Raw genomic sequence first — 14,502 nt, 5'->3', positions numbered from 1 at the left:
GGAGATGATCTTTCAGATATTTAGGGCCTCAGTCAGTTAGGGTCTACCTAGGATTGTTTTCCTCTTCACCAACACAGAGGAACTGGTGTGCTCACATTACAGCTATATTCACACTGTACACTTAAAGCTTTAAACAGTCACTGCTTCAGTTTGTTAAGGGTGCTGAGAATTGTTAGGAGACCCTCACAGAGCAACAATTCCGAGAGTGGTTTAACAATCACTTCCCAGGGAATTCTAGGATAGGCTAAAGCGTGAAGTCCCTAAGGCCATCTCATATGCCCATCATGAGTCTGAAACCAGGAGCGGACCTGTGCAGTTGATGCCTACATAGGCACAAGGTTTTCAGAGGAAGCTGCAGCCCTCCAGGGTTTGGGGGCAGGGAGTCTCTCCCAGCCCTACCTGGACATGCCAGGGATTGAGTCTGGGACCATCTGTGTGTAAAGGAGAAGCTCTGCCACTGAGCTATGGTCCCTCTCCTAACTTGACACCTGCAAGAGAGCAGCAGGAGGACGTTGGCTGCCACTGGTAAACATGAGACCCTTCTGTGGTGCCACACGAGCCGCAAACCTTTGGCTCTCTGCCTTGCAGAGCATCTCGTTTTCAGGAAACAATCCCTGGCTTGCTGGGATATGCAAGGGGTCCTCTTTCGCCAGCTGAGTATTTCAGCCAGCTGAAGTGGACGGGTGTCCCCAGCTACTAACCCCACTAGGCTCAATATTGTGAGACCACCTTGGAAAGCATATTTTTTAAAAGGTTTCTCGAAACAACTAAAACTAACAGTGCAATCAGATATCCTTTTCTAACTCCTCCCCAGACCATCACACTTGCTAGTTTTCATTCCCTACCTCAACCTTGGGGACGGTGGTGGAATAGAGAAATGAAAGAGCCAAGGTTCTCAACATCCCCCCAAAGCAGAAACACTTGAAGTCACAAATACCTGATACAGGTTTCCACATCCTCACACATCTCTGCTGTGAAAGGATTCCCTCTTACTCAGGACTGAATTTTCATCATATCTAGGGTTGGGAAGACTGGCTAATGAGTCCAGAGGATGACTACAGTCTCCTTAGCATGTAACTTAGCCCACTAGCTCAACTGACTGACAGGTGGGCACAGTTTTGAGGAAATAACTCACAGGCGAAATTGGAACTGGGAGGTGGGGGCGCATTAGTTTAAGAGGTTCCGCTTCTGATTTACAGAATGAAAGAGAAGATACAAGCACCCCTCAAAATCTTTCAAAAATAAGGTAAATGCAACAAAAAACTTGCACCCCACCACTCCTGAGAATATCACCAAATTTTCTCTCCTTTTGAAAATTCTGTTATTTCATGGAGGGTTTTTTTTTGGGGGGGGGGTGGAATGCAGGAGAAATGTTCAGCACAGCACTAAATCTAAACCATCAAACCCAAGGGGATAATACAACAAAACCCACAACTCCTTAAGTTAATATTTTAAGTTCATAGAAATCATGAAATGTTTTGCATATGTCCCACAATCAATCTGCATCCTGGACTAGATGAGCTAATGCTCCCCACCCCCCTTTTGAGCTGCTTTGCTGAGAAAAAGCAAACAAATGAGCTCACCATCCTGAAGGCCAGACCCTGTGAGGTGCAGCTTGATTCCTGCTCCCTCCATCTGCCAGACACACGACAATTGGCATAGGAACCATCTTTATAGTTCAACGCCTGGGCCTGGATGTTCGCTCCCATGCCAAATAAGGTTTAAAAGCATATATAAATGTCTCTTATACAGGAAAATTATACTGAGCAGTATCATCATCTGAATTTGTACACGTTGGATCAAAGTCATTCTCACTTTACTTGGTTTCTTCCAGGGAGCATTTTCCTCCTGTGCCATGTAGTTTTCCAATCAGTTTTTCTGAAAACCGACGGAGGCTGCTCTTATAATTAGGAGAGCAGCTATGCTGACAAGGCACAAGCTGAACTGACAAGGGAAGACTGCGGCTCAATGATAAGAGCACAAGCTCTGCATGCAAAAGGTCCAAGGATCCATACCCAGCAGGTAGGGCTTGAAAACTCCCCCACCTAAAATCTTGGAGAGGTCTTGCTAGACATAGACAATGCTGAGCAAGACAGGAAGGCACCTTCCTATGCAAGACATTCCCTGGTACATATTTTGCACAGTGATAAACACAAAAGGTCCCAAGTCCAACCCCTAGCATCTCCAGGTAAGGCTGGGGGAAATCTCCTGTCTGAAACCCTGGAGATATGCTTCCAGTCAGTGTGAACAGTACTGAGCTAGATGATCAGCGGTCTGACTCATTATAAGGCAGCTTCCTATGTTCCTAGCACCAGAACCCACTCAAATATAAATTCCACTCCTTTGTCAACAATCTGCTAGCTGGACCAATGCCTGATGAAGCAGATCATACTCCACAAAAGCTCGTTCCGTTAAAAAAAACAAACACCTGTTATAGTCTTTTAAGGTACCACAATACTAGTTTTTTGTACGAACAGACTAATGCAGCTGCCCCCTCTAGAATTAGACCCAGGTTAGCGGCCTGATGTTGCTGCTAACAAGAATTACTTCTCAGAAGAATTATCTCCAGCTTCGCCTCCCACAACTACAGAAGTGAAACTAGAAACAATGTATCAACATCCACTTTTTGCTTCCTTGATGGAGGTTAATTGGTAACTTCGTTGTTATTGCGCAATCACACCCCGTCCTTCTTAATCACAGACAGAGAGTTGACCAGATTCCTGCGAGTAAAAAAATATAGGCTTTCACCCTCTCATGCATGCAAGGACTAAAAGCACACAGCGTTGCAGCATTGCTAAAGCCAAGCAGATCTGGGTTTGGGCTAGTATTGGGATGGGAGACTAGGGCACAAAAAGAGCCCTACTGGATCAAGCAAAAGTCCCAGCTGGTACACTAGCCTGTTCTCGCAGTGGTTTATCAGATGGTGCATGCAAAATTTGAGCACAGCAGCCCTCTTACTCAGAATCCCATGAGCTTTACCTTGAGTTTAACGGCAGAAGGGAAGCAGGAGAGAAAGCTATACTATTTAGCACTTTGGGAGAATTGGAAAACAGTTCATGGTAGCTGCTGCTCTATGCTGTTAGATAATTCTCTTTTGCAACAGAGACCACTAATTTAAGCTTTTATATAAATTTGATTTACATATACAAAAAAGCAACTCTGTCAAAATTCATGGTGGAGGTAGGGATGGCTGGATCAGTCTAATTCCAATGTGTGTCAGTTCCGCATGTGTCCATTCACACTTCTTATATTGTATTTGTGCTTTAATCTGCCATTAAAAAAAACCTATGCAGAAAAAAATTATTTTAAACCTATTTTTTAACTACAAACTGCATTTTTAATCATTTATTTTATCTCATCAAATACATCTAAATTTACTTTAAAATATTAATTTTGGTACATGTTTTGAGCCAAAACCTTTACCACAAAATTATCAAACTGCACAATATGAAGCATAATTACATTCTGATCCACACAATAGACCAAGAAAAAATCGGGTCGGTTTGCATTGGAATTCATAGAAATTGAATCCCTAGGTGGATAAGAGAGAACAAAACAAATGTCATGTGTATTTTGAGCCATATTTTGTCAAATTATATGTAGATCTTAAGAAAGATTCATATATATAGCAACAAGGGAAGCTGTGTTATACTGAGTCAGTATTGTTTACACTGAATGGCAGCAGCTCTCCAGGGTTTCAAATCAAGACTCTTATCCCAGTCCTACGTGGTGGGGGTTGAACCTGGGACCTTTTGCAGGCAAAGCAGATCCTCTATCCACTGAGCTACAGCCCTTCCTTGCACTTGATCACAGTACTGACAAGAGAAGGCTTACAACTCTGGTTTAGCACCATATGTTCCAACTGCTCCTATTTAATAGGGACAGTCCCTATTTTTCGAGTCCCTGTGCTTGGTAATTCGCCTTGTCCAAATTCAGTCAACATGAATTGCTAACATCACCATTCTTTAAGAGTTCAACCTCTCCCCCTGAGGTTCCCAGTGATTACTAAATCACTGGTGGGTGGGTGAGCGCATGCACACGAAGGCACCGTGCCATTTCACACACTGCAGTCACCAAGCTATATTTTGCACAGTTGGTAACAAATGCCAGAAAAACGTCTTATCTTCTACCAAAAGAGCAACCTCGCTCTTGGCTTTTTAAATCACAGAAGCACAGGGTCACTGTTTAACAAATGAATGCATCACACAAAAACAACGAAGAGCTTCCACTATGTGTAGAGAGGGCTCAGGAACTCATTGCTGGTGGGAGAACAGAGATTATAAGCCTGTCTCTGTTTTCATCTGCAGGGTGGGAGAAGGTATGCATCACTCAATGCTGCCTCAAACAGAGGCAGAGGACTCATCATTTAGAGCTAATCCACTCAGGAATGGACACCAGATGATTTCCATTCTCACCACTCAATCACTCAAAATATGCAGAGTCACAGTAGAGAACGTGAATCACCATTAAAAGGATTCTATAGTGTCTCTTCTACTGTAGCTCATTCAACAGTTAAAATCCTCCATATATCCAGCTCACATGAATGAACCAGCCTTTAGCTGCCATTCACAAAGTGATGAGTTCATCAAGTGACCTCCATACCTGTGTGAACCAGCTGTAGCTCAGTGGCTACAGAACACATGCTTTGCATGCAGAAGGTCCCAGGTGCAACTCGTGACATCTCCAGGTTTTGTTTCTATGGATTAGATAGCAAGTGATGGAAAAGACCCTGAAGAGCTGCTGCCATATTAACCTAGATGAACAAACCACGTGCCTTGCTCTAAGCCAGCATCCTATATTCCAACATTTACAACAGAGGTAGGAAACCTTCAGCCTGAGGGCCACATTCCTCTCCGGACAACATTCCAGGAGCCACATGCCAGTGCTGGGACAAGTCAGGGGGAAAGATAGGTGGAACATTTAATGTAATCCATGAACGAATTTTCCCTCTATACAGTAGGCACACACAGACCCTCTCTATCCTCCATCCAGGCAGACAACAGGCACTATCAGAGTTCAAGAACACATTCCAGCCAGGCAAACATTCAAGGAGGGTGAGAACCAGGGCCAGGCAGGGGTGTGAACTGGGAGAGGGGGTGGAGTCCTGAGGGCCAGATCCAGAGGTCTGGAGGTCTGCAATCAGCCCCCCCGCCCGGACTGAGGTTCGCAATCCCTGCTTTACAAGCAGAGTAAAATACATGAATGTTTTATCAAACTAGTAAAAGAGACCACTTGGCCGTTTTCATTTCACAACAGTGGGGATTTAAAGCTACTATGCTGGGCACAGGAATAACATAGTTAAAGCAAAGGAAAGAAAGAAGAAACAGAAGAATGTAAAGAATCTAAAAATAGCAAAGAAGGGGGGAAATTGGGGAGCAATAAATCTCTGGAATCATAGTGACGCTGCTACCTAGCCTGTTACTGGAATATAATCTACACGGATCTGAAAATAAATGTTGGCAACTTTTCCAATGAAAATGAGACAATTTTATCAATTAAATAGAAGGGAAATAAAGATTAGTGTATACATCTGACACCCTTTCTTGGATTCTCCATGCCTTGTCTCTGAGACACACACACTCTATAACACAGGGTAACTCTACTGAATGAATGAGTAAATATATAAATAAATAAAGGTGATACTGAGTGTGGGTTTTCTTTTACAGATTTATGTGCAACACACCCAGCTCATATGTACCAAGAATTCCTAAAGTCTGAGCTGGCTTCCTATCAGATGCAGGAGCTAACTGCTGGGTCAAATGTCTGAACCAGGCTTTCAGGTTTTGATCCTTGGGAATATTTGGCTTTAAAAAATGCATCTCTACACTTGTGAGGGCTAGGAAATTGTTTCAAAAAATCTAAACTGGAAGCTTTCTAGCTGCAATTGCCAGACCAAAAAGTAAGTACCTTGGGTAGAGAAAGCCTATTGCCATCCCCTCCTTTAAGTGCAGACTCAAAATTCAAACTTAGGTAAACAAAAATGAAAATATTAGGCAGAAAGGCAGACGCAGGAGTATCTACATGTAGTTTTTATTAATTTTGTTGTATTTTAGTTTATTATAGTTTGCTACATTGGTTCAAGTGCTGCTGTTGCAAAGAACATGAACACGATAGCATGCGCACAAATGCCGTAATGGATTTTAGAAATAAACAAATACTTAGACTCCTCTGGTGTTTGCTTTATAAAACTTCATCTGGCCCAGAGGAGAAAATTTGTCTATGTCCCTGAGCAACCAGTTATACAGAAAACAAAAGTTTGTAAATATTAAATTGTTCTATTGGGACATTAGGCAGTGGAACCAAGAAAAAAAAAACCCAACATGTTTCTGTTCATTGGCACAAAATGAAATTATTATTATGAATTATCTTCCTGCATGACAGAAAAACAACCCACCCAGGAGTCGTGCATGCCTTGCAAACCTGCATCTTGTTTGAAGTGTCTTGCACAATGAGAAAGAACAGATAATAATGCAGATCAGGAAACACATACTATAATAATTTATATCCCATGCTGATAACTACATTCTGAAAAACCAGTTCTCATAGAATAGTTCAACAGGCAACTCACTAAATCAGTGGCAAAACTATGATGGATTCTAACAGAACTTATCTGTATCCAATATACAATTTTCTATATGAAATACTGTGTATAGAGTGGGAGGGGAAAGAGGTGGTTAGTATCCATCAAAACAGTTGGGATAGTCAACATCACTTTCAATTGAAACAGGTATGGCATGGGAAAATATATTGGAAGGACACAAACTGTCTGACAGATAAACCTGAAAGACAAGAAAGAACAATATCTGAAAAGTTGCCTGTGTTTGTTGAGAGCTGGGTGCACCTCAGACGTAATTGCACAGCTTCCTCTGTGGGGAACAGGATAGAGAACTATACAGTGGAACCTTGGGTTACGTACCGTCCTCCTTACGAACACTTCAGGTAACGAGCTCCGCTAACCCAGAAGTAAATGCCCCTAGTTGCAAACAGCAGGAGGTCCCATTAGCAAAAGTGTGCCTCAGGTTAAGAATGGTTTCGCCTTAAGAATAGACCTCCAAAACAAACTGAGTTCATAACCAGAGGTACCACTGTATAGGCCCCTTCTCAAGAGTCATCTTAAGAAATTTCTGTCTAACAAGTCATTGTGAAGAAGAGGCACCTAATCTGGCCATCTCCGGTTAACAGGCCTACTGTCTTTTGCTAGGGTACGTCTATGAGCAAAACGTTGATTTAATGCTTTTGAATCCAAAAGATCATGCAGTGAACATTTTAGTTTCAATACACTGCCATGGACCTGTCAGGGCCCACACTCTGCAAGGGGCCTCACTGCCAATCCCAGTGCCTCCTCCCCAGCTTCTTCTCACCATGCAGTGGAGGGAAAAGAGGTGCAGTAGCAGCTCCCTCACACCCCATTTGCCTGACACTCTCCTTCTGGGTGGTTGTGCTGACTGGACAAACAAAGAGGCAGCAATGACATGTGTGAGAAAGATGTGGGTCCAGTAAGGGCACCTGGAACCTCTAATACTGGAAGTGAACCAAACAGAAAGAAAAGAACTTGGGAAGAGAAGCTGTGAGGACATCAGGAGCAGGTAAAATAGAAAACACTGGACACTCTTGACTGACTAGGAATAGATGGACCAGGCATTGCAGTTGGACTACCCAGTGACAATCCCCAGCAGCTGGTATTCTGGTGCAAAATGCCTCTGACACTGGAGGAGAAACATAGCCATTGTGGCTCACAGCCATTGATAGCTTTATCCTTCGTGAATTTGTCTATTCTTCTTTTAAAGCCATACAAGCTAGTGGCCATCTACAGTATATCTCTTGTGGGAGATAATTCCATAGTTTAACCATGCATGGTTTGCAGATGATCAATATTAAGACTGCTTCCATCCTGATTCAAGAAGCATTTGTGCACTTTAAACAAAAATAAAAATCCATGCAAAACATCTTTTAATAACGTCTTCAGACAGTCTGAGGGTTGCTATTGAATTTTTAATTTTATTTTTTACGGAGAAAAAAAATGTTCTACCAACCTGCTACACTGAGTTGAGCTGGGACCAGAAATGCCCAGAGAATGATGAGACACGATCATGTGCTGTTACTCACAGAAAAAAAAGATGACTGTCCCCATACTTACATGAGGGCAGCCATCTTGTTTCCCCCTCTCCCCAACGATGTACCTGCGAGGAACAGCATGTTCATCATGGACCATCCCTGGTCCCACTGCTAGCAACTCCAAGCTGTAATGTCAGGGGGTGGGGAGCATTAAAAAAACAAAAAAAGCTGTCAGAGGATTCAGAGTTGTGGAGATTCCACAGCAGATCATGTTCTGATCCACAAATAAAATCAGTGGCTACAGATCAGGTGAGTTCACTGCTGAATTGTTTCACACAATAATATGTAATATGAAGCCATTGGACTGGCCAGGTCTGGAATAAATATTAGGAATCTGGCCTTTCCTCCTCTCCTGGTCAAGTTCTGCCCACTATAGTTTTAGCCGTGGCTATTCACTGCATGCACCCTGGGTTGCATCCTACATCAGATCCAGACTCATGCAGGGCTTATCTAAGGCCTGGGACAGGAGTCTCCACTTGGTTGAGAGGCACAGGGCATTCTTGGCATGACAGCGTAAGTCCAGCAGGCCCCTAACAGAAGGCCTCAGCCAACTTAACCCTCCAGGGCCTGGGACAAGTGTACCTGACTGCCCTTGACTCTGCACGGGCCTGCCCACATCTGCTTCCTGGCATGACTGATTTTGGCCTTGGCCTGGCCCTTTTTCACTTTCAGTACCAGCATCTTACTAAAATGATGCCCAATGTTATAGGCGCTAGAATGGCTAACAAAATGGCAGTAAACAATGACATCATCCACAGCTGCTTATTTGGCATGACATTAAATCAGAAAATGTATTCAAGAAACTTCTTATGCATGGTCCATCTCTAGACCTAGAACAGGGCTGGGGAACTTGTGGCCCTCCTCCCCATCGACCAGCTATCAGGGATGATGGAAATTGTAGTCCAAAAACATCTGGAGTGTCATAGATTCCCCACTCAACTTAAAATCATGGGGTTATTTCCAAGTCAGTTGTACTCAGAGTAAGTCCATTGAAACTACTGAATCTTAGTTGTGTGTGTTAACTCCACTGGGTCAACTCCAGGTAGAACTAGCATTCCATATAACCCAGAAATTTGGGAGTGGGCTTGCAGGCCATCCAGTCTGTGTGCTTTATACCATAATAACAACTATTTATATACCACCTGTTGGCCTTAATAACTTAAGAAGAACCCTGTGGGATCATGCCACCAGCCCATTCTAGCCCAGCTTCCTGTTCTCACAGCAACCCATCAGATGTCCACAAGCAGGACCCCAGGAACTGGTTTTAATATGCCCCCCTCCCAAGCAGCATACAACCATAACAAAGCATTTTGTGTAAAAAAGCTTAGAGGTTTTGACAACTAAGTGGTATAAAAATACTGCGAAATAAATGTAAAAACCTGTCACACAACCACCAAGAGAAAGAAGTCTTCCTAAAAAATCATGGAAGGAAAGTTCAAAATCATCTGTTTCTGTGTCAAGAGAAACCAAGGCCTGCACAGATGTTCTACTGTATACAAAACTGGGGAGTGGGGGAGAGGGAGAAATAAACAAAGCTTTGATAAAGCAACCAATGTGAATTCACCCACGTTTGCAGTTCTGCGTTGTAAACATGTCAAAGGTCACTACAATTTGATAAGCTTGTATCATTTACACGTGGTGCCAGCTTGTCTTTTAAAATATATATTTATATTCAACTGGTAGGGGTCACAATCCTCAAATTGGGTTGCAGCTTGAACTGAAGATGGGCTGTAACCATATTTTGTAGACAGAGAAAAAAATGGGTGGGAAAAAACACAGAGATGAAAGGGAAAGGGTGACATGGGACACAGACTGCGACACACAGTAAAGGTAAAAATAATAAGAAGAAAATGAAGGCTGCCATCTATGCACACTTGCTTAGAAGTTAGCCAATTGATTTTTAGGAGACTCCAGGGCTGTAAAAGTGCCTTTCATACTGCATGTGTGAGTCAGAAGTGGAAATGAAAAGCCAGTGTGACTGTAGTGGCTAGAGGACTAGGCCTAGGAAGAACCAGGTTCACTTTTCCACTCAGCCACAAAGCTCACTGGGACTGCATACACATTGTACATTTAAAGCACATTACTTCCCCCAAAGAATCCTGGGAGCTGTAGTTTAAGGGTGCTGGGGGACTGTAACTCTGCAGCTCCCATGCATGGGCCGCCTTCGTGACCTAGCACCAGTCACTGTCTCTCGGCCTAACCTACCTCACAGGGTTGTTGTGAGCATAAAATAGGGAGGGAACCATGCGCATCACTAAGAGCTCCTTGGAGGGAAGGTGGGCAAAAAAGAAATTTTTTTAAAGTAGTAATAATAAAGAAAGGTTGAATGGCATGGATTTACGATGTTGGCTTAGCTGTATGGAATATGCACCAAATTTTTACATTACATACAATCTACAGCATGCCATGCTATAAAAATGGGGAAGGGCTTCTTGGACTCACAGTTAGGCAAGCTTTGTTCTAATGAATGGGAGAGGCTCCATTCTTCCATTCATCTCAATGGAGCATGTGTAGCAGAAGGAAGTTTTGGAGACGAAATGCACCTTTCTGTTGTAGTTTCTCTTCCTTATCCTGACTAATCCTCAATGAAAGATGGGGGAGAGGGAGGGAGATGGTGAATTAAATTCCTGTGCTATCCATAATGGGGATGGGTCAGAGATAGAATAAACACAAGCTGGGGGGGGGGACCTAGAACAAAAGTCAAGGCCCAAATCACTTTTACCACTCATCGTAAAAGTACTGCACAGCACAGCAACATTACAAAAGTCCTATCAATCCATTCAAACTATACAATGCCTTTCCACATTCAATACATTATCTTCAGCTGCACTGCTACACACATTTACCTGGGAGTAAGTCCCATTGAAAATAATGAGGCTTACCTATAAACAGACATATAAAGGGTTACAGTTTTCCTCTACAGGTTATTTGTTTGGTTTTCAAGTCAACTTTAATTTCACATCACAGTTCTAAACCAATGCACACTTTATTATTTCAAAGGTTAAGGCTTTTTTAAAAAGAAAAATAGATGCAGTACTTGGAGGGGGGTGCGGTAGACCAAAAACACAACCTTCCACCATGAGATGTTACTTTGGGCTAATTCTCATTAACAAATATGCTCAGGAAAAAAAGAGTCATTAAAAGACAAGACTTCATCAACTTACATTAACATCAGATATCCCAGTTGCTCAAGGGCAGGAAGAGTTCTGTAAGATTTTATTTTATTAACTTGGCCTAAGGTAGAAACAATCTTCAGCTAAGTGTTGCCTCTTATGTTTTGGTCTTTAGATAAGATCAGACAGATTTTTCCATGCATATACACTCGCAGGTTTTTAAATTTTGCATTGTTTTAAAAATTTGGCGTGCAATGTACAAAAACCGATTTTAAAAGGGAAAAAAACTGCATTATTATTTTGAGATTCCCACATTTACAAGCCCCATGGACAGATAGCCAAAACCACTTAGAGCAGCTAAGGCTGCATGGAAACGTTTCCTCTATAAAAGAAAGGTTTGCACAACCTCCCGATACACAACCCAATAATCATTCGTGTGGGTGGGTGGACATCCGTTGCTACCATTTTCGCCTGACACCACATCTCAGGGGGAGAACGAAGTCGACGCTTCAATATCGAGATTGTGAATACAGTACACACAGAGAGATCCCTCCCTTCCCAGAAAGGAGAGAATCCTATTCTTTTGGAGCAGGGGGGAGGGGGAGAAGGCAGCTCTCACATAGGAGGAGAGAAACGTGTTACTTACTGTTGCTGACGTGAGGCTGTTATCCGCCAGGGTCAAGTGATGAGGTTCCCACCTCCTCAAAAATTTGGAGGTGAGGATCTTGCTGAGGAATGTCCGGGGGTGCCTGATGACACAAACCTGGATATCTCCTTCTTGAAGCAGCTTATATCTCATCCCACTGCAGTGGACGCCTCGCCTGCACAGCGCGGCCCCCATTTTATTCCCTTCCGTTGCAGACATTTCGCCCAGCAAAGGCTTGCTCTCCTCGATCTGTCTATGGTCGCTTCCTCCGCCACCGCAGCTGCTACTGAAATCCATCACAGCTTTAAGAGGGAGACGGTCCGTTCGGCTTCTTTGTTTTATTATTATTATTATTATTATTATTACCCTCTGGGGTATTTTTTGGTTCCCCACCCCTCCCCACCACTCGCCTGCTTGCTCTCCCCCCCACCTCCTCCCCCGAAATCGTCCAGGAAATTTAAAAACGTAGAAAAACACACAAACATATACAAAATCCAGGGGTTTTTCTACCCCCCTACAAAAGAGCAAGAGAGAGGAGGAGGGGTGAGAAAAGCAACACCCCCCTTTTTAAAAAAAAAGCACCACCAAACAAACCCAATAGACAGGCGCGCGCGCGCACAAAGAGGAAGCGACCCGAGGGGAGAGAAATCCGTACTGGAAACTTCAAAAATTAAAGCTTCTTTCTTTCCTTGCGTCGCTGTTGCTGCCGCTTTGATCCTCGCCTCCCTTTCTCTGTTTTTTGACTGTGGTCTGTGGGGCTGCGGGGGTGGGGAAGGGGGTGGCGGAGGATCTTGTTGCTCAGTTTCCCAAATCCATGCTGGAAAGGAAAGGTCGATCCCGACGCACAGGAAGCCGGAGACAAAAGGCAGGCTTCATCCAAAAGGCAGGCGAGGAGAGGGAGGGTGTGGGAATCCTCTTTTGTGCGAGTGGAAGCAGCGGAAGGGAGGCGCGGGGCCGGGGGGGGGCGAGTAGAAATGGGGGAAAGGTTTCTGTCTCCCCGGCTCCTTCCTTGTTCTTGCCGTGCACGTCTGAACGGGCTCCACAGACGCGCGTTGCGGGGGACGGAGGGAAGGGCTGGCTGGGCGCGCGTCAGGATAGACGGGTGGATGGGTGCGCGTGGTGTGGGAAAGGGAGGAAAGGCGCGTGGAGCCGCCGCCGCCTCTTCCTCCTCCTCGCCGCCGCCGCCGCCGCTCCTCCTGCAGCTGGGCAAGGAAGAGACACGAGCTTCGCTGAAAGATTGTTGCGGGAGCAGCTCCGGAGGCTCGCCTGATTGGTCCCCTCGGTCATGTGCGGCCCGCTCTGACGTCAATGCCAGCTGGAAGAGCCGCTTTGCAGGGCTGCTGCTCTCTCTCTCTCTCTTAAGGCAGACTGGGGGCGAAAGGGGGGTCAGCGCCGCGGGGGTGCGCGGAAGCTCTGTGGCACGCGCGCCGCAAAGTGTGTGGGGCGGGGGGGGGCGTTCAGCTCAGGGGTATAGATGGAGGGGGACTGTTGCTCTGGGAGGAAAAAAGGAAGGCGCGGCGGGCAGGGGGAAGGAGTGTAATGAATCGTGGTCTTCTTCTTTTCTTTATTATTATTGTTGTTAAATTATAATAAAACGTAAATTATAAGAAGAAGATCTCTCACCTTGTGTGGGAGGGTGCTTTTTAATGTGAGTTTCTTTTTTACGGTTGTTGTAATAATCAGCTTGATTGTTTGAATGGAAAGGTGGGTTATAAATGTTTTATATATTTTATATGAAATCAGCAAGCATTATTATCAGTCATATTATTAATCACTATTACTATTGGCCATATTAAATGCTAGTCCTACTCAGAATAGATCCACTGAAGTTAGTTAAACGTGACTAACTTAGGTTCATTAATTTCAGCAGGTCTGCTTAGAGTAGGAATTAGCTGAATGCAACCCATTAGTAGTACTAATAGTGGTACTAGTACTATTATTTATTACCCTTTTTTTAAGTGCACAAGGCAATTTAAAAATAATACAATTACCAAATAAGCCTCATGCAAACATCAAAATATTATATTTTATACCCTGCCTTTTTAGAAAGCGCACAAGACAGCTTACATTAATCCAATGTAATACCAAATAAATATGTAAAATTATTATTATTATTATTTCCCACATTTTTGCAAAAATATACATGGCAGCTTACATAAAATAAATTCCAAATTCATGTCATGCTGGATTTTAAAATATCATTTAAGATTTCTTTTTTAAAAAAACAACAACCTTAAAACAAATGCAGACCAACAAGCAAAACTAAGGTGGGATACACACCAAGGTGTTAATGCACACATGGATAATACAGATCCGCTGTCCAGTATGGTTTAAATTTGGGATGGGGAACCTGTGGGCCTCCACATGTTGTTAGACTACAACTCGAATCATCCTCAACTATTGGCCATGCTAGAAGGGGCTGATGGGAATTAGAATCCACAGCATTTGGGGTGCTAGAGGTTCCCCAACTCTTGATTTACATGTTATAATCAAAACAAATTCAGAACTCTTCATGGGAACTATTTTTAGGACATGACAACTCATTACAACTTCCCCTTTTTGAAGGAAAAAAAGCACAAAGACAATGAAAGCTGTTAACATACCGATGTTAGCATGAATGCAGAGCAG

General features: G+C 43.6%; 1 protein-coding gene across 1 annotated transcript in view; it reads right to left on the bottom strand.

The window, feature by feature from the left end:
• Positions 1-13,129, bottom strand: part of CMIP (c-Maf inducing protein) — a 149,451-nt gene extending 136,322 nt beyond the window's left edge. Inside the window, exon 1 of the mRNA XM_081871934.1 lies at positions 11,875-13,129. Coding sequence (XP_081728060.1) covers positions 11,875-12,171 — 297 coding nt within the window. The 5' untranslated portion in view covers positions 12,172-13,129. The remainder of the gene's footprint in view (positions 1-11,874) is intronic.
• Between the last annotated feature and the right edge of the window lie 1,373 nt (positions 13,130-14,502).

Source organism: Podarcis erhardii (assembly GCF_964252035.2).
Source record: "Podarcis erhardii genome assembly, chromosome: 7".
In the NCBI taxonomy this organism is placed as follows: Eukaryota; Metazoa; Chordata; class Lepidosauria; order Squamata; family Lacertidae; genus Podarcis; species Podarcis erhardii.
This window is presented reverse-complemented; position numbering and strand designations above follow the sequence as displayed.